Here is a 24,744-nt window from a genome sequence, read left to right as displayed (position 1 = left end):
CACCGGGAGTGGGACCCCCACGGGTACCAGAAAAACCTGCAGAGTCACCTGTGAGCCAGATTTCCCTTCCTGATGTCTTTAGGCCTCCTGCTGCTAATTCCTCAAGGGACTGTGAGGGGAAGGGGTACTGATGTGGTGGGAGGCTTTTGGCAGGACAGACTGCGGACTTCCTTCCCTGCAGCCCCTAAGCAGTCACAGTGGAGCTCTGCTGCTGGTTCCTTGGGACTCCTGGTGTGGGAGGTCAAATCACTCCCAGATCAAGATATGCATTGCTGGTCACATGGTTACCTACCGTCCAAAAGTCAAGACCCGGTAGCAAACCAGTAGTTGTTTCCAAAAGCAGACTAATTACTCGCAGGCTAGAGCTTGGCGCTGTTCCAGAAGTTAAGAGGCGGCAGCTGGGTTCTCTCTCCCGTCGCCCCAGATGCTCCGGGCACCGTTAGATCTCTCAGGTCATAAGGACATTAATGTGGAGCTGCTGACAGTGAGGCCCGGACCAGCTGGAGTCTCTCTTACGAGGCTTCCAGGAAATGAGATCGGCAACCCCAGAGGTGTCCCGGGCTGCCTTCCGATGCCAAAGAGCTCCATCAAGCAGCTTCGCCTCGCTTTCTGGTGGTACTGATGATGCCTGCAGTTTTGTAACGACGTGGCGGTGCCTCTGGTTAGCTATTTCGGCAGGAATGGGAGCACAAGGCAAGTGACCTTGGCCCTTTCATTAATTAACAGCCTTCGTTGTGAAGGTCCTGTGATTGCTGCGGAACTGGGTAAGGTGCCATTTAAGTTTTTTGTTTGTTTCTTTTCTTTTACTGAGAAAAGCGAAGCAGTCAGAAGGGAATTGGCAGTTTGCGAGCTGAACTATTGCCGTGTCCCCCCACTACGCAGCACCTCCTGCACAGTGCAGTTCACTCTGTTTCATGTCTCTGTGATGGGCACAGGGTCAACTATTCCTACTGAGGACTGGACGGTGTCATTATAACGCTGACTAGTAAGTTATTCTCCCCTCCTGTGGCATACTAATATTTTGTGCCATTAAATATGAGCAACCAGAATATAAAAAGGCAAGAACTCAATGAGGTGACTGAGCAAGCTACGAGAGACTAAGTTATCACCTTGGCCATGATGTGCTGCTCAGTGGCTCCCACACTACCTCATGCTCAACTTGTCACAGTGACTTTGTCCTTTTCCCTGGGAAACTGGAGTCCTTTTCTTGCTAATATATTATTTATTGGGGATGTGACATATCTTTATTTGAATATGTGTGGTGGGGGCAGACATGCGTCTGCATATATTCATATGTGTGTGGGTGCACCTGTGTGCCTGTGTGGAGGCTTGGGGTTGATGTTGTGTGTCTTCCTTGATCTCTCTGTATACGGAGGCAGGGTCTCATTTGGAGCTTCCTAGTTTGGCTAGCCAGCTTGCTCAGGGGTTTCTATCTCTGCCTTTCACGCACTGGGATTACTGGTGGCTGCCACGCCCACCCAGTTTTTGTGTGGGTTCTGGAGATCTGAAGCGTGGTCCTCGTGGGAGCACAGCAAACACTTTGCCCACGGAGTCCTCTCTCCAGCCCGGTATGTCTTTTTGATTGTACTGTTTTTTGAAAGGGACATCTGTAGCACGAATCTTAAAGAGTCTTATTAATAAAAACAAACCCAAGGCCAGTTATTGGGGTGAGTGCTGGAAGATCAGAGAAGCAGAACAAGCCACAGCTAACCTCATCTCGCCAATTCCTCAGCTGATCCTGTTTCCTCAGACTGGAAGCCTCCGAGTCCTCATCCAAATGGATCTCAGCTGAACTGCTTCTCGAAAGCCTGAAAGCTTAACCAGGCTAGTTCCTGGTTTTCACCCCTTATATACCTTTCTGCTTTCTGCCCTCACTTCCTGGGATTAAAGGCATGAGTCACCATGCCTGTCTGTCTCCAGTGTGGCTTTAAACTCACAGAGATCCGGATGGATCTCTGCCTCCCAAGTGATAGGATTAAAGGCGTGTGTGCTACCATTTTTTGGCCTCTATATCTAGTGGCTGTTCTGTTCTCTAACCCCAGATAAGTTTATTAGGGTGCACAATATTTTGAGGAACACAGTATCACCATAGACATCTAGGGGAGGAATGTCTTGTTATGTTGTCCAGGCTGGGTTTCAACTGTTGGGCTCAAGCAACCCACGGACACCTGCCACTGCATCCAGTTTTATACTAGTGTGTTTATTAAGACTGGTGTTTCTGTTAGCGCCTAGGTTGTAAGAGTGTCAAGATGATGGTCTGCCCAACCTAATTTGTTAATTTTTTTAAAAAAGAAATTCTGTTGTTTTTAGAGCATGAATTTGAGGGTGAGAAAAATGTTAGGAGCATATTCTTCCCGTGTTACATCAGACATGCCTGTATAGTACTCCTTTCCCCCGATAACCATGGGTGAGTTATTCATGCAGCTACCTAAAGCTAATTTCTCTGCTTGTAGACAACATTTCATCCCTTATTCAGGGATGCTGCCCCAGGATGTCCTCCCTCCCCTTTTTTTCATCAAATTCTCAACTCTCCTAGGAGTTTATACACATTTAATACACACATAAAATTATAAAATATAAAATATTATGTTTTATATCTCTACATACGTATGTACACATATATGTATGCATACACTTCCGGTTTTCCCCAATCAAAACAACCATTTTCTGATTCCTCGTCCATTGCAACCTCATTTCTTTGCTTCCGTTTTCAAAATGTAGAACAAGATTGCCTTTCCTATTTCCTCTTGACCCCCCTGCAGTCTGGTTTTCCTCCCCTCTTCTTTTAAAAATGTTTTTTTTTTTTTTAATTTTATGTGTATGAGAGTGTTGCCTCTACGTTTGTATGGGCATTGTGTACATGCAATGACATGCAATGACTTTGAAGGCCAGAAGAGGGCGCCAGATCCCCCGAGCCTGGAGTTACAGATGTTAAGAGCCGCTCTGTGGGCCCTGGGAACTGAACTCAGGTTCTCTACAGTAGCAGTCAATGCCCTTAACTGCTGTGCCATCTCTCCAGCCCCTGTTTCTCTCCTCTTATAAAAACTTCAGCTGGGCGGTGGTGGCGCACGCCTTTAATCCCAGCACTCGGGAGGCAGAGGCAGGAGGATCTCTGTGAGTTCGAGGCCAGCCTGGGCTACCAAGTGAGTCCCAGGAAAGGCGCAAAGCTACACAGAGAAACCCTGTCTCGAAAAACCAAAAAAAAAAAAAAAAAAAAAAAAAAAAAAAAGAAAACAAACAAAAAAACTTCTAGTGCCAAAGTCATCAACGACCTTGTTGACAAACTCAGTGATTGATTGCCTTTCTTTCCCCATGTGGTCGGGTAGCTGAATAGGCAGAGTGACTCCCTATTCCTCCTTGACCCGTGTCCGTATGCTTCCAGCCAACCACGCTCTTGCATATCCTCCCTGGTGGCTCCATCTCTGTCTCCTCTGTTAGTGCTGGAGGAATGCAGGGTTCAGCCCTGGCCCCTGTTTGTGCAAACCCCCTCAGCTCTCACCCTAAAAGAAATAAGAGAACTGATTCTGGAGCCACTTTGGGTGACCACAGCTCAGGAACACAGATTTACCCCCCAGTTACCCTAAATTCTATGCTGTAACATGGGGGCAGTTTCATAGTTTTACAGAACAAAGAAAGCCAGAAGTCAAGGCAAGTTTAAAACACATTGGTGGGCACACCAGAGAGACGGTGACAGAAGATGTGGGGAGCTTTTCTATAGGCCCAAGATGCTATCTGATGACATTCTTAGCTCTTGGGGGTGGTAGAAGCCAGTGGGGTCCTGCTAAGTTAAGAGATTCCAAGGGTTTTTCTTTATTAATCACAGGATGTGAGCTCTGACCCAGGTGGGTAAAAAGTGGCTCCTCCAGGTCTAAAGCCAGCTCAAGACAGAGTAGTTAGTGTCCGGACCTGTGACATCCCAGTCTTTCACAGTACCGGGTTCTAATCTGTCAAACAGCCGCCGCCGCTGTGGGCACAGCATCCATTCAGGAGTTCACACTCACTTCCTTGTATCTTATGCTTAGTTCTTTGGTGACACCCCCCGACTTCACGCCACTCTGAACACATGCCCACATCATCCTAACGCGTACCTCCAGAGGAGACCTTTCTTCTTAAACTGCAGATTCCAATATTTGGTTGCCTATTTGACATCTCCACTTTGCTTAATGCATGTTTCAAAATTAGAAAGTCTAAAACTGTCTAGCGAGCGAGCGAGTCTAAACTAGATTTGTTAGTTTAGACTGTCTCGGCTAGACAAGTTGGAATTAGGCTGTCTAGACTAGCAAGTCTAAAAACTGAACTTCTGATACCCCCAAACCTATCCCTCCCCCACTGTCTCTGCAACCTTCCCGCCCCCCTCATTTGACAGGAACTCCGTGCTTCAGGCGCATGCCCAAAGGTCTTACAGTCATCTGTCACCTTGTCATCCATCACACGGCTATCAAACATGCCCTAGATCCCGTTTATTCTACTTTTAGAGTATAGACAGGCTATCCCCTCCTGCCTCGACTGTTCCCATCTCTCTTGCCTGTATTACTGAAAACACCACCACCACCACCACCACCCTCCAAGCTTGCCAGATGTGCAGCCTATGAGGAAGCTCCCCATTCTTGAGGTAGAGACAAGAGGGCAATCAAACAACTACACAACCCATTTTCTACTTCTGCCATTTCCTTCCTACCAACAGTTTGCCACGCATGATTCTGTCAGCTGTTGGATACCCCTTCATGTGTTCAAGCCAGCCTTTATAATTTGCCTCACAGCGCCCTGTCTGACCTGCATCATCCTGGCCTTTCATTCTCCACTCCGCTCCAGGTACCTTTGCTTTTCTCTCATGTGCTTCTCCTGCCTCCTACAGAGGCTCCACCGCCGACCTGTTCCTTCTTTCTGGACCACTCCTCCATCACCTTTCAAGACTTGCTTCAGTCTCACAATCTCAGTGAGACCTGTCCTAATTAAAAACAGAAAACAGGGGCTGGGAGGTGGCTCAGGGCTTACAGGGCCAGCATGTGCAAGCGAGGGGGCAGTGAAGCCACAGAAGTAGACCACTCCACGGGTAGAAAGGAAGGTTTACTGCGGACCAAAAAGCAAGCAGAGTTTATGAGTCAACAGGGCTTTGAGATGATACTGGTTGTTGGGATTGACAGGGAACATTGTGGGTGCCCTTGCTGGAAGTGGTTGACCTTTGGGGGAAGGTTAAGGCTGGTCTTTGACAAAAGAAACCCCTTAAAGAGACCTGCTTTTCCAGTAAACAGAAACCTTTATGGTTGTTCACCCAGCCAAAGTCCTGTTTTAGGACCATGTCACCAACACTGCCATTTTGGGGCCCACTTTGGACCCAACGGTAAGAAGGCTGCTGTTTGGATAGCGACCACCCACGTAAATTCTGTGTGGGTATGGTAGCTAGTAATCCAGCCTCGGAAGGTAGAGACCAGGGATCCCTGGAGCAAGCAGGCTGGCTAGACTAGCCATAACTTCAGATCTGGGCTTTATTGAAAGACCTTGCCTCAAAATGAATAAAGATGGAGGGCGATTTAGGACATCAGCCTTGGGCCTCTACATGCATGGACATACATGAGCCCCCACAGATGCTAGCATGCACACACACACACACACACACACACACACACACTCACACACTCATATCATACACATTATGCATAAAAAGAAAAAGGGGGGAAAAAAGAAGCAAAATCTAGTTTCCTACTCCACGATGACTTTGTTGTTGAACTTAGGGGGTTACAACCTGTGCCCCAAGCCACCTGTTCTCAAAAAGTCAATTAACAGTCACATCAACGTTGGAAATCAGAAAGACACTTATTCAATGCAGCCACACTGGCAAGAGGGACAAAGATACAGCAACTCCCCTAAATACATCTCAGTGTCCTGCAGTGAGATTAAAGAGAAAAGCTGGAGATATGCACATCCAAGTCGTCAAGGTCAATGTGTGCTCCTGCCCACCCTGACCCCTTATCTGGGCTTCAGATTTCTCCTGTATAGTGGTCTGGTATGTTTGTTCCAACTGTGAAATATGCGTGACAAGTTCTCCCTCTGGCTGGGGCCTTCTCCTTCCCCCAGTAGGTTCCTGGGGGAAATTGCCATTTCTTTGAGGTCCATTGTTTCAACAGTGTGACAGTCAGATTGACTGTCATGGGTGTCTTTTTAGAGTCTCTCATTTCTCCAGGCTGGAACTTCCCCCTCTTCATAGTTACCACATCTGCTCTAACCCAGCAAATAAATGATGTCTGTTGTTTCTGGTGTCCCCCTCCCCCCACACTAAATGTTTAAATTCAACTAGGGCTTTGGGTCATGAACACGCTTCAGGCTTAGAACAGCTCTGTGATGATTAATCCTCATAGTTTGATGGGGTTTAGAGTCACCATGGAAACAAACCTCTGGGAACGTCTGTGAGGGAGTTTCTAGATTAGGTGGGAAGACCCACCCTTAATGGGGGCTGGCAGCACTTTTCATGGGCTGGGGTCCCGGACTGCATGAAAGGAAAAATCAAGGTGAACAGCAGCATTCATTGCGTTCTGTTTCCTGACCGTGTGTGACCAGCTGCTTCACGATCTTCCCACCACGCCTTCCTAAATTCTGATGGGCGGTAATGTCAAACCCTGAGTCAAAATACACTTGTTTTTTTATGTTGCTTTCAGCAGGTATTTTGGGGCAGCAGAAAGAAGTAATTAATACAAGTGTGTTGGCAATAGGAGGTGTGTAGTATTTACTGTGTAGGATAGGACTGTGAGGCAGTTCGGGGCCAAAGGTTTACTTATCATTGAAGTCACATGAGCCCTTACTCTGACCAGTGGAAGGCAGTGGTATTTGGAATTCCAGAAATGAGGGCTAACAAGGGGGCATTGTCAGCCAGCAATGGAAAGAGAAGTTTAGATATTCCCCTTGCTTGGTAAGCAGTTGTTTTAACTGGTTGTAATTCTTTCTTTGGAAGGCTGGGAGCTCTCCCAAGGTGGGAGGTCCCTCCTTCCATTTGAAGGGCATGATGGCTAAGATTTAGTCTGGGAATTGGTTAATGTACTATAACTTGATGCTGGTTCCAGTCAGAGCTGAGTTCTTGGTTTCCAGCTGTGCATAAGAAGTGAGACTTTGTAGACCTCCTTCTAGTTGAGTTGAGTGGAGTCTAGGGAAGCTCAACTTAGTCTCCCATACCCAGGGTCCTGGAGAGGAGACATGTGAGGTACCACTGAGGCCTTGGACTACACTTGTGTCTGTGCCCATTGATAGCTGTTTCTTTACTGAGATCTCTCATGCAGTGCTCATCTTCCCTGCTGAGATTAGGCCTACTGTGATAGCGGTATCCTACATCCTCACCTCCCCGGTCCAGCCCCTAGAGAGATTCCTCCGCCATCAGTGCTGTATCTGAGGCCACATTTTTTGGGCTTTGGGAGAGAGAGCAGAATAGAAGCATGGGCAAATATAGTAAGTCCATTCCAATGCTTCTCTGCATAAGGCTTTTGAATTCTTTTATATATCTTGAATTCTGCCATTCAGATTCAGGTAGTGAGGAAGCCACTAAGTTTAGGTTTCAGTTGACCAAGGATTCGAATGGTTAGAGCTCTTCTGTCTTAGCCGGTGTTCTATTGCTGTGCAGAGATGCCACGACCAAGGAAGCTCTTAGAAAATAAAACATTTAATTGGGGCTTGCTTACAGCTTCAGAGGTTTAGTCCATTATCATGAATGGCGGCACACAGGCAGACATGTGCTGGGGAGGTAGCTGAGAGCTCTGCATTTGAATCCACAGGCATCAGGAAGAGAAAACCTGTGGTGATCTATTGTGTACCCTAACAAACTTGCCTGGGGATCAGAGAAGCAGAACAGCCAGCCACTAGTTTTTACCTCTACTAGAAACAGAGCCAGGCAGTGGTGGCACACACCTCTAATCCCAGTACTGGGAAGCACACATGCCTTTAATCCCAGGAAGTAATGGCTGGGCGTGAGGAAGCAGAAACTCACTCTCTTTAGATTGAGGATTTCGTAGAGATACGAAATCAGTGACACACTTCCTCTAATAAGGCCACACCTCCTAATCCTTCTCAAGAAGTGCCACTCCCTGACGACTAAGTGTTCAAATAGATGATCCATTTCTTACTCAAACCACCACACCTTCCCAGGTGCTCATTCTATTATAGATATAGTTAACATAGGTTAACTGCATCGGTAGCAACAATTTAATTTGGTCCCAATTTTGGTTAAGATATAACACCCCCCCGCCCCCAAATTACTGGACTTTTGTCGATCAATTAGCAATCTTTGGAATTCTGCTGTAAAAGCCCTTTTCTCCCCAGGTCCCAAGGCTGCTGGGTTCTGTCTTCGGTCCAGAAGGCATGAACAAAATCTGCTAATGCATGTGGGCTTGCTCAACAGGAGCACCCAGAAACCTGAGCGGGTTTGAGTAGTTCAGTCATTTACGTCTCCATTCAAGTCTATGGTTTCTCCTTCCTTCATCATGGACTAACTTCCTCCATATAAACGACCTTGCTAGGCTGTGACTTCAGCTGACAGAACTTGGCACCTCACAGGCTCAGATTCTGAGTTTGCTCTTTTGCTACTTCAGTCCAATGGTGACCAGAAGGCGTTGTCTTCACACAATCATGAGCAATTCCTGGCGTTCCCTGCTCTGTCATAAGTCCATGTTTCTCAGCTTGGCTCTGGCGGCATTTTGTGCATTGCAGGATGCTTAACAATTCCTAGTCTTTATTCACTAGACTCCAATTTTCACTCTCTGCTTAAGGCGGCAGCCAAAGTCTGAAGATATGGCCATAGGTCATCTCCAGACAAAGTTGCCCCTGGCTGAGACCACTGCATTGACTCAAGATGGGAACCTGAATGTCTTCTCCTGGGCTGCCAAGTTCTGTTAAAAACAGAGGCCACTCCTCAGAGCTCGTGTTCCTCAGGGTCTTTATGCATTCTGTGGCAGTCGGTAAGCACAGGAGGAATGGATTGTTTCACCACCAAGACCTACCACAAGCTGTCTACATTGCTATCTTTGCCCTGTCTTTCACCTCGCCAGGCTTCACAACCAACAACACACTTGAATTTCTGGGGGCTTTTTGCTTGAAATCCCCGAGTGTCTAGCTCCATATTAGCATCCTACTTGTTAGCAAGCAAATCTAGATTTTGAGCAAAAGCAGAATTTATTCAGTTAGCAAACAGCATTCCAAATTCACCTAGCAAAGCTGGAAAGCCGAGCTAGAAGCTGAAACTCCAGGGCAGGAATGTTCTGGCAAAGACCACCTTGCTGCTGCTGCTGCACACAGATGCATGGCTTGCACTAGTCAGTGTACCTTTATGGGGACGTGGCTAGACTAAACACCATACTGGACTTGAAAGGCAAGTTATGGGGGAGATGAGAGTCAAAAGGTGGGGAGTTCCTAAACATAGGAAGTTCGTTCAAATGGTATCAAGCCTGACAAAGAGTGAGTTACTATATAAAAGGTCAGGTAAGAACATGTATGTTCACTACCTTCCAATTTCTCTTTCTCAACCAGCAAACACAAGAATCACATTGAATCTCTACAAAGGAGAGTAGGGGAACAATTTATTAATGCTTTTTCAAAAAAGCAAATTCCAGGGGCTGGAGAGATGGCTCATTGGAGAAGAGCACTGGCTGTTCTTGTAGAGGACCTGGGTTCAATTCCCAGCACCCACATGGCAGCTCACAACTGTCTGCAACTCCAGTTCCAGGGGATCTGAGGCTGTCTTCAGGTCTCCATCAACACTGCACACATGTGATGCACATACATCCATGTAAGCACTCATACACAGACATAAAATAAAAATAAATAAATCTTTTAAAAAAGCAAAATTCATTTTCATCATGCTGAGGGATTCCACCTTCCTGTTATTATCTGATGTTTTACAAAATATGAGTCATCAATTATAGCAAATAAAAATAATTTTCATGTCAATGGAGAAGCAAATTTTAAGTTAAAAAGTCAAGTTTAATATACAGAAAAAAAGTTACACATAAAGGTTTCCTCATTTCTAAAAGTTTGACTTCTGGGATGAAGTAGTTTTTACACTCAATCTTTTCAAATCTTCAGTAGCTGATCTTGTCAAGAACACTGAGTACTGGAGAGCAGTACCAGTGTGTTCCTTGGCCACATCCGTCTGCAGAGGCTTTGCACTTGGCGCTCTGGGGCTATAAGGAATCCTGGAGACTGGGGGATTCTGGCAGGGTTGCCATCTCAGGATGTGCACCTGGCTCATGGCATCCAGCTGGAGGCAGTCCAGAAGCGGGTGCCTTTTTATATTTACATATGAATGCATCTGTTTTTCCAAGGCTAACTTTGAAGTACTCCACTGGCACCAGGGAGCCACAAGGCACCACTCTGCTTGGGCACTGGGAGCTACTGGCTTTCTGTGAAGGCGACGCTGTGTCTGATGTACCAGATCTTTTGTCAGGATTCAGAAACATCCTCATCTCGGGGTCCGTGATGTTGCCCTGGGAAGTCGGGGGGATGCTGTTGCCTCCAAAGTCTCGAAGGTGCCTGTGGTGATCCTCACTGAGCAGCAAGACCATGGCTCCACCAACACGCAGCACCCTGTGACAAAAAAATGGTAATTGGGATGAGTATTTCTTTCTTCTGAAACAACAAACAATCCTGATTTATTTAAAATAGTTGTTAATCTGAAATTTAATTTCATCTATTTAAAAACAAGGGTTTTGATAATTAGGTAGCATCTTCTATAATGCATATTCATTATAGCAATTATGGAATCTCTAGTACAAATCTGCTTTAATTATCTATTTTTGCTCTACTTAAAAGGCAAGCTTCAAAGTAATTGGTAGTCACATTCTAACAAATGATTGTATAATGGGGAAGGCAAATGGCAGAATCCTATGGAATCAGCACATTTAAGAAAGAAAAGGCTCATGACAGAGGTCACCAGGGAGGAGCTGGGACGTGAACAAAGGAGGATCTCATAAAGGGAAGACCCTTTTGAGAGTTGATTTACTCTGTCACTCAAGTCCTGCCAGTGACACATCTGTGGAAGCAGTGGCTGAAGAGCACACAGATGTGAGTGACTGAGGACCACAGCAGCAAGGGAGGCGAGGGGCAGTGAGAGTGAGGTAGAAGCTGCAAGGTGCACACACGGGGCTCAGGGGTGACAGGAAGGGCCACGGCTGGGATCCAGTGGGGCAGAAGCAACAGACAGAGGCACTGAAAGGGGTTCGTCCTGCTGGGGGACCCGGGAAGCGGGGAGCAGAGCTCAGTCTGGAACGTGATGCCACTGAGGGCAGGTCTCAAAGGACAGCTGGGGTGGGGGTGGTGGTGGTGGGTGGTGGGGGTTCTGTACAGCCTGAGGGTTCCGAGAGCGGGCCTGAGGCCCAGACAGGAGGTTTAATGATAAAGCCAAAATGACTGGGATCATCGGGACGGCAGGAGAACAAGAGGGACGTAAAGGCACGGAGCAGGGACTTCTGCAAGGAAGGACCATGGAAGAGAGCCAGGAGACACACCCTAGAGGAAACTGGGACAACAGTGGTGACATGGAGGCCACAGGACCAGCAAGTGGCCACGGTTAGATGCCACCAGTGAGCCTGGGGACAGAAGGCCCAGGGCAGAAAGGAGATAATGAATTGCAGGGACTTGTTTCCACTCTTGATGACCTTCCTACCATTCCTTCCCGGCGTCCACTCAGAAGGCAGATCCAAATGCCTGCTCACTCTAGGAGTCAGCAAGTTCTAGACTCTGTCCGAAGGTGCTCCCAGCTCCTCTGCCGTCTGCCTGCTCCTGCCTTTCTGATGGTGCTCCCAGCTCCTCTGCCATCTGCCCGCTCCTGCCCTTCTGTCCTATGGTGCTCCCAGCTCCTCTGCCATCTGCCCGCTCCTGCCTTTCTGTCCTATGATGCTCCCAGCTCCTCTGCCGTCTACTTGCTCCTGCCTTTCTGTCCTATGGTGCTCCCAGCTCCTCTGCCGTCTACTTGCTCCTGCCTTTCAAGACCAACTACCTATCCACTTCCCTCTGGCCAGGGATCCTCTTCAGATGCTCAAACTCAATAACCTGCCTCTGTCTCGGGACACCTGGTCTCACTCCTTGCTCTCCACTTACCACATTCCCTTGTGTGCTTTCTCATCCCCCAGGCCCTAGAACTCAAATACCACCTCCGTGGAGAGGCAGCTCTTGGCCAGGCCTAAGGTATAGCATGCTGTTCTCTCTCCAGCAGGGTGTCCTGCCCTATTTTCCCACCACAGCAGCCGTGACCAGACACTGCTGTGTGTCCCGTCATGCCACTCTGACGGGGGTGGGGGGAATCTCACCTGTCCTGCCCACGGCTGTGATCTCATGACCTAGTACAGGACACAGGACATTCACACACCTCTGAAAGCATCTTGGGAAGGGACAAGACATGAGAGGAACGTGGGCAGAGTATGGTTCTTGGGGAAGGGACCAGGAGGAGCAGCCTGGCTGAGGGGAGAAGCCACTCCTCCACAGAGCAGGTGGGAGGAGGTCAGCTGTGGCTGTCTGCCAGAGACGGAAACAAGAAAACTACAAATATCTCCAAATCTATAAAAATGTATGTAAGTACAGTGGCAATGATCGTCTTTGAACTCATCTCATTCTCAAAGATGAAAGACTAATGATTAGCGTGGTAAGACGGAGACAATGGCATTCTTGGAGATGGAAACTGGTGTGACATTGTCAGGATAACAGGTTAGTTATATCGTATCAACAATCGGAGTATCTTCAACCCTGGAACGTTACCTGGATTATCTCGAGAAGACGTAAGCAGTAGCAGCAGAATGACAGTGCTCACCAATGGTGACAGCTAATATCTACCCAGTGCTTGCTATATGCCAGGCCCTGTTGTAAATGCCCTGTGTAGCACATGTCATTTAACCCTTTCAACTCTCCTTTCAAGAATGCACCACCCCCAGCACTGTTAATTTATAGACAAAGACAGAAAATGTCTCTTTTCTAGCACATGAGCAAGGCAAGACACTTCATGTGGTATTTACCAACTTATTTATTGTAACTTTTTTCAAACGGCAGAGAAGATAAAGGAGAAAAGATGACCAAAGTTCTCTGATGGGTGCTCTTGGCCTCTTTCCATGTGCATGTGCAGAATTGCTTACAAAAGGGCTATTCAGAAATTATAATGTTGCTCAAAATGCTTGCCCTGAACAGCAATATAATGGTTCTTGATAGTGATAATATCTTTAAAATCTCCTGTTATTAAGAGGGTGAGAAAACTCTGTGTACTAAACCATAGAAAAGATTTCTCTTTTCATGGGACCCTTTGAGGCCAGGGGCGGATGATACAATGGTACTGCCACTTGACCACGGAGCGCACTAGGTCTTAGCAGTTTGGTGGACTCGCTGGTCATTGAGTAACCTTGCTGCTTCGTCACTCACTGAACATCGGCATGCATAAAAACATGGCCCCTTTACAAAATTCTTTCGCAGCTTCCAGATTTTACTGGAAACTGTCTTCTTCCCTGAGCCCATTCCAGGCCTCTTCAGCACATGGAGCTTTCTCCGTTCTTCAAGGTGAGCAAGGTGCATTTCAAATTGTGTTGGCACGAATCCTAAAGGGTCTTATTAATAAAAACAAACTTGGAGCCAGGTATTGGGGTGAACGTTGGAAGATCAGAGAAGCAGAACAAGCCACAGCTAACCTCACCTTGCCAATTCCTCAGCTAATCTTGTTTCCTCAGACTGGAAGCTTCTGAGTCCTCATCCAAATGGATCTTAGCTGAACTACCTAAAAGCTTAACCAGGCTCTAGTTCCTGGTCCTCACACCTTATATACCTTTCTGCTTCCTGCCATTACTTCCTGGGATTAAAGGCATGAGTCACCATGCCTGGCTGTTTCCAGTGTGGCCTTGAACTCACAGAGATCTGGATGGATTTCTGCCTCCCAAGTGATAGGATTAAAGGTGTGAGTGCCACCATTTTCTGGTCACTATGTCTATCTAGTGGCTGTTCTGTCCTCTGACCCCAGATAAGTTTATTAGGATGCACAATATATTGGGGGACACAATATATCACCACATTGTGCTCATGTACTTGACGTGGAAATAATCAGAAGAAAGCGCAAATGCTCCGCCCAATTCCTAATGTGCCGTCCTGATGAAATGGTTAACGGAGCTGCATGCACAGCCCACACCATCACAGCCGTCCACATTCCTTCCTGGGGACTCCCGATCTGTATGACAACCAGAACCACCTATCTCCACTGTCATTGTGAATAGGTTTACGAAGCACCTCTCCCCTTAATTTTATTAACACAAGTCTCCTCCTCTGATTTTTAGATGTCTAGACCACAAACACCCCTGAATTATTGGGAGAAAAGTTGCATGTATTTAACTCTGAATTTATGTCCCCACATACTTTCCAAGAAGCGGCTTATGCTAGGACGTCTGGGTGGGAGCTAAGAGGCTGAGCGCTGTCCAGTGCTGAGAACTGTTTTGAGAACTTTAGATCCATGGAATCCCCTGAACAATACTTGAAGGTATGTTTGTGCTAGCAAAATTAGAGATGGAGTGGTCAGGCAGGCTGCTTATGCCTGAGGAATTACGGAGTAACAGCCGAGACGGGATCAGTCCTTTGCTTCCCAGGCTGGGCTCCTCAGTCACTGCTGGGTTGTCTGTGTGAACCTAAAAACACCTAAGTCAAGAGTCGGGTCACAAAGGCTGGGGGCAGGCGGCAAGGACGCTGGGCCAAAGGAGAAGAAAACCCCTTACATTCATGCACACGCTTTGAACTGGACCTAATGAGGCATTCTTAACCATGCAGGAAATCTTGAATATTCATTTTCCTGACTCTGTGGTAAATATTTAAATTGACTGACAGTGGGCAGGCAGGCACATCCGTCGTCGTCATCGTCGTCGTTGTCGTCTCCTCCACAGAAACTTCCAACTGCTGCATGTGCTTTCTGCAACTCTATCTACCTCCCACCGACTGTGGACAAGTCTAACATCTCTCCGGAAAGCTCCAGTTTAAATGTGTGCCACAGCTCACGCATTATCTCACCATAAACTGGTTAATAGTGAGTGAGCAATCCAGTTAGGTTCACAGGAGGTGCTTATGAGTTCGGGCAGTACGACAGAATCACACTGGCAGCTTTTAAGAAACACAGCCAGGCCCAACCCTAAATTAAATTAGAAATGCGGACAGGTGGTGGGAGATGGGCAACCGTATTTTAAAAACGCCCTGCAATGACTGTAACATGAAGTCAGGGTGCGACTGGAGGGGGATATCTGGGCATGTTCAAGAGATGCCTGTCTCACGTGCTGCTTTGAGGGGGCGGAGCCAGGGATGCAGACACAGCGAGTGGTCTGGCTCTCCTTTCAAATTTATTTATTTCTCTCATCTATTTCTCATCACACACACACACACACACACACACACACACACACACACACACACACGGGGGTCAGAGTTGTCATTCCAGGGTCAGCTCTGGCTCTCTGTCCCCAACCCCACTCGGGATTATTGGGACTGCAGATGTGGTGTGCGTTACATTAGGTCCATCGGACTGGGCCTCAGGGAAGGTCCAGTAGGTAAGGTGTTTGCCACGCAAACATGAGGTCCCGAGGTCAAATCCCCAGCACTCATGTAGAAGAACAGACGTGGTAGTGTGTGCCTGAGATCCTAGGAGGGGGGTTGGGGAGACAGAGCTCCCTGGGGCTTGCTGGTCACAGTCTAGCCGAATCTGAGAGCTCTGTGTTCAGAGAATTTGTCTCAAAAAATGGAGGGGAGAGTGATACAGAAAGCTATCACCAGAGACTTCTGGCCTCCGCTCACGTGGACATGAACGAACACACAAGCACACACACAAGTGAGAAACACGACACACCCAGCTGACAAGAGGCAGTGAGAGGGCTAACAGGCGGGCTTAGACCTTGAGCCGGGCTGTGACTTCCTCACGGAAGACACTGAATTTGCTCTTTCCAAAATATACGCTCAGCTGGTGACATATTACTCCCACGGCACGCTCATAACACTCATGTTGCTCTGGTCCATCAAATGTCCAGCTGACATAATGTATCGTGGATTGATCCCTTATTTTTCTCTATTTATTCCTGTGTCAACGTAAAAGACTGGAAGATGTTTATCTAGGCCTCACTCTTTGAACCTCTCCAAAAAATACTTCTGTTAAATTATATCCTGAATTCAACATTGGAAAGCTCGGCCCTGCCCCCACCATTCTGGCCTGCAGTTCAGCTGCTCTGTCATTAGGCACAGGTTAATCTTTCTGGACCCCAGCTCCTCATCTGTAAAGTGTGGGGTCTGACCGAGAGGATGCAGGTGTGTGAGGATTAAAAACACATATTGAAATTATCCACTCTGATGACTGGAACAAAAGCCATTTTTTTTTCTCAATAAAATGAATGGTATAAGAAGACACAGAAAACAGTTTTACACTTCTAACTTTTAGAAAATTAAACATCAAAATTTTGGGAAATTACTCCACTGTGAACAGACTTAAGGGCAATGATATATTTTGGGCAAATGGCCTGTAGCTAAAAAAGAAATTATGGAAAAAAATTCAACAACTTACCTTTCCATTTCCTGTAGGATGCTTTTGATGTCTTTTCCTAACTTGAATTTCTTCCCAAATGGAATGTCAGAAATAATAACATCGACGCTCTCTGACGGCAGCGGTAACTCTGCAATAGAGAAACCAGACTCTGGTTAGGGCAAGGTCAGGCACTGGCCACCTCAACAAGACCCTGACCTACTCAATAAGATGGAGAGTTTCTACATTGTTTCTATGAGATGGCAAGACTCAGGATGCTTTGGAGATTGAAGACAAAGAGCAGCAACACTATTGTGTAATCCTCCCTGGTCTGGCAGGGTCACTGGCAGGAGGAAACTCAGAGGGCAGAGTGTGGTAGAATATTATTTTAAGGTGTGTGACTTTTGTTTATGTTGAATTTGTTTAACTCTGTGAAGCTACTGTGTTACTAAAACACCCGATGGTCTAATACAGAGCTGAATGGCCAATAGCAAGGCAGGAGAGAGAAATAGGTGGGGCTGGCAGGCAGAGAGGACATGTAGAAGGAGAAATCTAGGAGAAAAAGAAGTAGCCAGAGGAGGAGGACATCGGGGGCCAGCCACCCGGCTTTACAACTAGCAATGGAGTAAGAGCAAGATTTACAGAAATAGAGAAAAGGAAAAGCCCAGAGGCAAAATATAGATGGGATAATTTAAGAAAAGCTGGCTAGAAACAAGCCAAGCTAAAGCCGGGCATTCATAAGTAAGAATAAGACTCCTTGTGTTTATTTGGAGGCTGGGTGGCAGGCCCCTCAAAAGAGTAAAAGAAAAACCAACAATAGCAGAGTCTTTTAAAGATTGCCTTTTTATTTTCACAAAGGTCTTTAAATCCTTGTAAACAGTCCTCTCTCCTCTTCCCCTCCTCCAGCCCACAGCATCAGCATCTACAGGAAGTACCACTGACTCTGCGCGTTCACCTAAGGGCTCTGCAACACAGACCGTGGCTAGCACCCAACTCCTAAGACAGCACACAGTGAAACCCTGTACATTAAGTGCTCTGAACTGCCTGTGGATGGATCACCTGTCACTAAGGACAAGGCCCTAAAACAGGACCAGCAAAAGCAAACAATTCTGGTTTACATCTCTGGAGGATGATTCAAGAATGGGAAAAAGTTTAGTTTGAAAACTGGGTCTTTTGAACAAAAGAACTACTTGGGTTCTCCTTTGTATTCTGGCAGAAAGATGGGTAAAAAAAGACTTAAAATACAGGGCTGTGGAGCTAAGATTCTCTCTTGTAGGCTTTACGGGCCCTCAGGTACGTTTTCACGCATAAACATAGGATTAGTTGGCGGAGGGCTTTTCTAGAAGCGGACACTCTCTCTCTTCTATTTTTCCCTTGTATTTTCTATGGCTTGTCATCCCCTCCTGTGTCCAGGTCTGGGACACTCACGTTCTGCCAGAAACAGTCAATTTTCTTAGTTGTTTAAAGTTAGTTCTACACTACAACGAACTCAATCATCTTGCCCTGACTTCCTCTGTCCCTCAGCTGATTCATTTTTTCTGTGTCTGCATTTTATTAAACACCTCCCAGGCCACAAAGGGCTAATTAGTGAAATGTTCCCTGCACATTTTACATCGGAAAGTGTCTGTGCTAAAACACTGTTGTGGATGGCATATTTTTGGGTCACAGACTGCTTCAGGAATCCTGACAAAGGACCACAGAGCCCTGGAAACTGTTGTAACTTGTCTCTTCCCATTGTGGCCAAAAGCAATGGAGATGCTTATTTCTCTGGCTCATCACCTTCCCCGGTTGGTCAGCTGCTGCGGGGTCTTCTATGCTCATAACTCTTTCGTTTCTATCAGCTAAGTATAGGGAGGTGCAAATAATGTCACTCAATTTGTTGCTTTTTTTGTTTTTGTTTTTGGAGACAGGGTTTCTCTGTGTAGCCCTGGCTGTCCTGGAACTCACTCTGTAGATCAGGCTGGCCTCTAACTCACAGAGATCCGCCTGCCTCTGCTCCCGAGCGCTGGGATTAAAGGCCTGCGCCACCACCAGCAGCAGTTCGCCTGTTTTTATATGTGCCACATGCACATAGGGCCTTTGGAGGACAGACGTGGCTGCTGGAGTCACAAACAGTCGTGAGCTGCCATGTGGGTGCTGGGACTCAAACCTGGGAAGAGTAGCCAGTGCTTTTAATAACTGGCCATCTCTCCAGCCCACTAAAAGTAGTCTTAATGTAGTCTTTACATGTTTAATGTAAAATGTACTTGGCAACTGGGTTCGGATACCTTTTAATTTATAGTTCAGTAAGGAATAATGTTGAAAAGAAGAATGTTAAAATTATACACTTTGGAAATACCCATTATCCTACATGATGGTGGGCATAAAAACAACACATATTTGTGCACATTAAGGCTTTAATCAAACTCTAAAAATCTGAACACTGCCCGGGGTGTGGTGCCACATGCATTTAATCTCAGCACTTGGGAGGCAGAGGGAGGTGGAACTCTGTGAATAGCCAGCCTGGTCTACAAAGCAAGATCCAGGACAACTAAGGTTGGTACATAAATAAACCATCTTGGAAAAAAAAATCTGAACACTAAAATAATTGTAGTATTCACTCATCTATCCATTAGCTTCATGGACACATTTGTTTCTGATCCTGTGTTATCAATGGTTTAAAGCTGTTTTTCATAAAACTGCCTGCGAGCTTCAAAGTTCTTTCATATTTAAAAACTTCTTGGACTACATTTACATTTGAAAACATATTTTTTCTAGAGGTGTTCAAGTCTCAGAGCAAAGTCCACTAAGTGCAGGCTACTGTCAATTCTACCTCAGGTGGAAAACGGGAACATTCTGGCTTTCAGAGTCCTTCCACTCAGTGACTCCAGCAAACATACAATTCAAATAAGTCGTCTCTATTGTTTTTATTTTACTAAGTGTAGACTCAACAGAATTAGAACCATGGTTCCATTCCATTCTATTCTAGAATATACTCATGTCCAACTAAAACCAAGAAAGTCATCAGAAGATTCTTTTTTTTTTTTTTTGGTTTTTTGAGACAGGGTTTCTCTGTGTAGCTTTGCGCCTCTCCTGGAACTCACTTGGTAGCCCAGGCTGGCCTTGAACTCACAGAGATCCGCCTGGCTCTGCCTCCCGAGTGCTGGGATTAAAGGCGTGCGCCACCACCGCCCGGCATCAGAAGATTCTTGCTACAAGACATCCAAGGTATATTTACAGGATGAATTTTATCTTGTGCAGTATTGAACTCAATTATCTGTTCATGCTTGCCTGCTTGCTAACTTTATTTTTAATAACAAATCATCAAAAAAAATCATAATTGTAAGAACACTTGCAATTGAATAGTGAACAACATGAATTTAGAAAACCAGCCATTCCATGTCAATGAAAAGCCATGCTTTACATGCACAGTGATGTTAAATACATTTTCTTCAGGTGCATGATACAAACATCTGGCTTTGATCCACAAATGTCATTAAAATCACTCCTAAGCCTTGAAGTAAATGCTAGGTGGTTCTATTATTAGACTTGTCTCACTCGGTCACAGTGGACAGGAAATGTCAGCAGACTTCATTCACATTACATGCTCATCATTACCTTTCTAGAGAAGTGTAGACTTTGTACTTACTGTCCCATTAAAAAAAAAGACTCTCATGAACTTACTGGCACTAAGAGTTCATTACAAAATAGAAATGTTACCAAATAGTACAATGACAGCATGCGAACACTTTTGAGGTGAGTTCTCCCCCATTTTCTGTTATACTTCACATTCACCTCGTCATACCATGTCCTGTGTTTGCTGGTAACTCCGAAGAGGTAACACCAGCCAGGCCAGCAGGGCGGGAATAAGTGTTAGAGGAAAACACACCAGCATGAAGGGAAATGAAACGACATGGCCTTAAAAACAGCTCATTAAACTCCTGAACAAGGGTGGCAATGAACGGCACAATTGTGGCAAAGAATCTGTTATAATGAAGCCTGTTGATGAAGTGATGAGTGACGAGCTGTGGGATGTCTGTCGGGTTGCAGTGTAAACATTCCCTTTACTTAGTCACCTTGTAATTACATCACAAATGTGTTTCTTTTGCTCAGATCTGTGTGTTACAGCTTCTACCATATGTTAAGAATGTGTATATGTCAACAGATGAAAATGCCTAGTCAGTGATGAGTTCTCACTTCCCAAGATAACTGGTGGCACAACATTTATTCTATTCCACATTTTCACGATGATTAAAACTCAGGAACAAATTCATAGAATTTCTTCATATTAAGTGATCATCTTGGTTTATACTAGTGGAGAGTTACAACACAAAGTGAATGCTAACAAGAAGCAGAAATAATAGCCATTAAAACCAATAAAAAGTAAATAATAAAGTGGGGTCAATGAGATGGCTCAGTGGGTAAAGGCGCTTGCTGTCAAGCCCGACGACCACAGGTCACTCCCTGGGCCCCATGCTGGAGGGAGAGAAGTGACTCCTGTAAGTTGTCCTCTGACTTTACATGTGTCAAATGAAGCTCACGTGCACACACACACACACACACACACACACACACACACACACACAAATAAATATAATGCAACAGAGAATAAGATGATGGTTTTATATAAATAAAACTCACTCTATTTAGGAACAGCAGAGGTACCTTTCCTTGTAGTTAAAGTGAAACTTTATGGAAAACATCTCCAAAGTGAATCAGCAGTGAAGCTGGGAATGTGGCAGAGGGCCGGCGGGCAATCATCGTGCCCTCCCTCAGGCCTGCAAGGTGCCGTGGAGAAAGCAAACAGATTCAAATACCCCAGCTCTGAGACAGCTTAGGACGCTGTTCTCTTAAAGGTCTCAGGAAGAGCCTCCTTAAAGAACCAGACTCACAAGAACTTGATTTGGTCATCTCTGATGACTCTAGAAATCTGGGTCTTAAGACTGAGCAGTGGTCACCGCTGAAAGCAACCATGAGCGCGCGATCAGCCTGAATCTTCCTGGAGGCGGCTCTCTGGAGCTTCTAATGCAAAACTGATCCGAACATTTTCCCTGTGGTGCCCATTTCTGCTGCTTTATCTCTCTAGAAGAGAAACTACAGAAACACACTCTGTTCTTTGGGATTATAGGTTCAATATTTACTCACGGCCAAGAGCAGGATACTTCTTCAGCAGAATGAAATGAATAAATTTCATAATTCATAAATAAAAAAAATGCTTTTTAAAAAGAGAGTATGATACCAATGAGCTGCTTTTTAAAAAGGACAGTGTGATACCAAGTAACCAAGCAGGCAAGGAGCTCAGAGATGCTGCTTAAACAGCGTCGGGCCACAGAGGTTAGGGACATAGGACAGGGACTCTGCATGCTTGGTGCCTGCTCCCATCTGCCACTGCTGATTCCCTATCAACGAAGAGCGGGTGATGGTTACATCCTTCCTGGTTTGCCCAGACCTCCCTGGGTTCTTGAAAGTATTGGTTTAGCACCCATGGTGGGCGACTAACTCACTTCTCTGTGTCTAAGCAAAGAATCGGCTTATTCATTTCATACAGCTCAGGTGAAAGAAATTCAAATAATTTCTTCTCCCTCTAATATCCTATGCTCTGGTCACATCCTTTCATTCCAGACCATGAGATGGTAATGAATCAGTTGTAATAAACACATCTTCAAAAAGTGTGCTCCAGCTTAAGTGCTGTGGAAACTACATAAATACCACTTCCCAGTCAGGAATGTTTTGGAAAAAAAAAAAAAATCAAACAACTGTAGTAGTGGAAGTAACGTGCACGTTAGCCCCAGAGCTCCCACAGGGCACCAGCAACCACACCCGTGCACCAACGGAGTGGCTCTTGTTTTGTTTCTTACGATCTTACCTGTGACAGACACTTGAAGTAAGTCAATCTTGTCCGCGAGGCCTGCGGCCTTCAGATTGTCACATGCACCACGTAACTGTGCGTCACTGACATCAGCACCCACGTAATATACATCCTGTGGGAAAGAAGTCCATACTTTAAGTATAAATAAATCCACTAAGTATTTTAGCAATTAAGAAAATCCACTTGCATTTTATTAAAGGGCAAAAGGAAAGTTAATGGATTCTTAATTTCAAGTTAAAACAGTTTAAAGTGTTTTTTAAAAATACACAATAGTAAATTTTAAAGTCTGTTAAATATTTTACCATTATAGATGCCCAAGGAATTTGGAAATTAGTATAATATAGATATGAATAATTATTATAATCCTGTCATATTTTCTTAACTTCTTCAAAGCATTTAAAGAATATAGAAATTTAATTAATTCTTCAAAATCTATTATAATTATAGTAAACAGGAACTCATATAATTACAACAATCCAAAACCAGACTATCTACTTGTAAAATATTGGTAAGCGGCTTAATTATTAAAACAGACACATCACGTGATTTGGAGCAAACCTTGAACTTACTGGCCACTCTTCAGCAGCTTCCACAAGTGTGGTCCCAAGGCCACACATGGGGTCCAGAACCAGCGCCCCGGCCTAATTAGAGAAGTAGAAGTTGCTGTTACTCAGTCTGCTGTAATAGTCCTTCTGTAAAAGAAGCCTAGAGCTGGGGAGTCATTAGCTCCGGAGTCAAGATTCCGTCTCACACTGTATCCAGCTCAAGTCCCAAGGCATCCGTCACGGTTCGAGGCAGGAGGGAGCCCAGTGTGGTCGAGGAACAGCGAATGGGGGGGTGGGGGAGTGGGGGTAGGCCAAAGGCGATGGTAACACTGGAGATGCAGCCAGGGAATGACAACACTATGATCCCCAGACCTGAGAGGTCTACAACAACACACAGCCCATAATACATGCCCACCCAAAGCAGGGCACCTGGGACTTTACTCTTTCTGGAAGCCAGGCTGATGAAATGGTCACCATTTGAATGGCGGAATACCATCACCATGGCAGAGGGAGGGCATGCAGGACACGCTGTGCACTGCTTTGAATGGCATAATCTGGATGTCATTCACACACGACTTCCTACAGAATCAGGCTGGTTAAACCATGTCAGTCACATGGTTCACAAAGCTTCAAGGAGTCAGGACAATGTAATACTATTGGGAGGGAAATAGAAATTTGGAGAAAAAAACTAATTACTCCCACTGTGGAGATAACATCCTGTCAGAGCTTGTCAGTACCCTAAGGATTCTGGTTCTATCGATGAAGGACAGGCAACTATTCTAGGGTGTGATTAAAGAAGTTACATGGTATTGCAGTTGGATGGGATCGTGCTGGCTGCTCTGGGGCATGAACCACAGGAGGCTGGTTATGGGGTCCAGGCAGGAGAGATTAAGAGTCCTACTGGTAGGATTCGTTGGATTCTGGGTGTACTTTAAAAGGTGGAGCTAGAAGGAAGGTTTGGATGTGGACTGTTGAAGAAACCCAACAGGCCGGAATGACTAAACCCTTTGCCTGACCAGCAGGGGAAGAGCTGTCTTACTGGTGGGGACAGAGGTGTGGAGGGAGAGTTGAAGGAGCGGGAAACTATTCTGACACGGTAATTTTGAGACACCTTAGAGTTCTGGGTATGGACGATGAGTGAGTCACTGGAGAGGTGACCCTAGAGCTCAGATTCAGGTTACAGACATAAATTTGGGTACAGTCAACATGAGTCAGCTGCTAAGTGGTATTCAAAGCCTAAGACTGGGTGAGATCACTCGGGAAGCAAGGGGAGTTAAAAGGGGGATGTCTGTGCGTCAGGCCTGGGCGCTCTACACGTAGACGCTCAGAAGATGAGGCTCCGTCATGCTCACTGAGAGGTGGTGCCTGGGCTTCAGGAGGCAAGCTAGTGTGGTGCCTAAGCAGCAGAGAAAATCCGTTTCAGGGAGAGTGGTCACGTCATCAAACGTTAAACAGATGATGGGCAGGTTCAGTGAGGTCTTCAGGAAAGCAGTGGGTGACGAGAGAATGGGAAGGCAGGAACCGGAGGCAGCGTAGATCAGCTATTCCCAGCAGTGTTTTGTTGGTAAAAGGAAGTGGAGAAAGGAACCTTGGACTTATTAGAGGATTTTTTTTTTCAAGTTGCAAGCTATTAGAGAAAAGGGCAGGGTGATGCCAATGTCTCATTAGAGTCCTTAGGTATGAAAGAGGAAGTGAATCCAGAACCTGGTTCTAGGGTGGAACAGACAATTCACGACTGAAGGACAAAAGGCAACGTTACGTGGGCGCAGACTCACACGAAGAGAACACACTAGTTCTGGACTAGTGTTCAAGTCAAATAAGAAGGAAGAGAGTTGAAAATGTAGAACCAAAGACAACTACTGTAA

At 45.8% G+C, this 24,744-nt stretch overlaps 1 protein-coding gene across 2 annotated transcripts in view; it reads right to left on the bottom strand.

The window, feature by feature from the left end:
• Positions 1-10,106: 10,106 nt before the first annotated feature.
• The window catches only part of Thumpd2 (THUMP domain containing 2), a 29,279-nt gene continuing 14,641 nt past the window's right edge, over positions 10,107-24,744 (bottom strand). Inside the window, exons 6-9 of one of the 2 annotated variants that reach the window (XM_059248522.1) lie at positions 22,904-22,975; positions 22,332-22,446; positions 16,529-16,637; positions 10,107-10,560 (exon numbers count right to left, since the gene is read on the bottom strand). In XM_059248522.1, the coding sequence (XP_059104505.1) occupies positions 10,158-10,560; positions 16,529-16,637; positions 22,332-22,446; positions 22,904-22,975 (699 nt within the window). In that variant the 3' untranslated portion in view covers positions 10,107-10,157. Of the gene's footprint in view, positions 10,561-16,528; positions 16,638-22,331; positions 22,447-22,903; positions 22,976-24,744 lie in introns of those variants that run through there. The other variant, XM_059248523.1, reaches the window with a different exon arrangement.

This window comes from Peromyscus eremicus, chromosome 22 (assembly GCF_949786415.1).
Source record: "Peromyscus eremicus chromosome 22, PerEre_H2_v1, whole genome shotgun sequence".
NCBI classification, from domain to species: domain Eukaryota; kingdom Metazoa; phylum Chordata; class Mammalia; order Rodentia; family Cricetidae; genus Peromyscus; species Peromyscus eremicus.
Note: the sequence above shows the minus strand (reverse complement) of the source record. Positions and strands in the feature narration are given on the sequence as shown.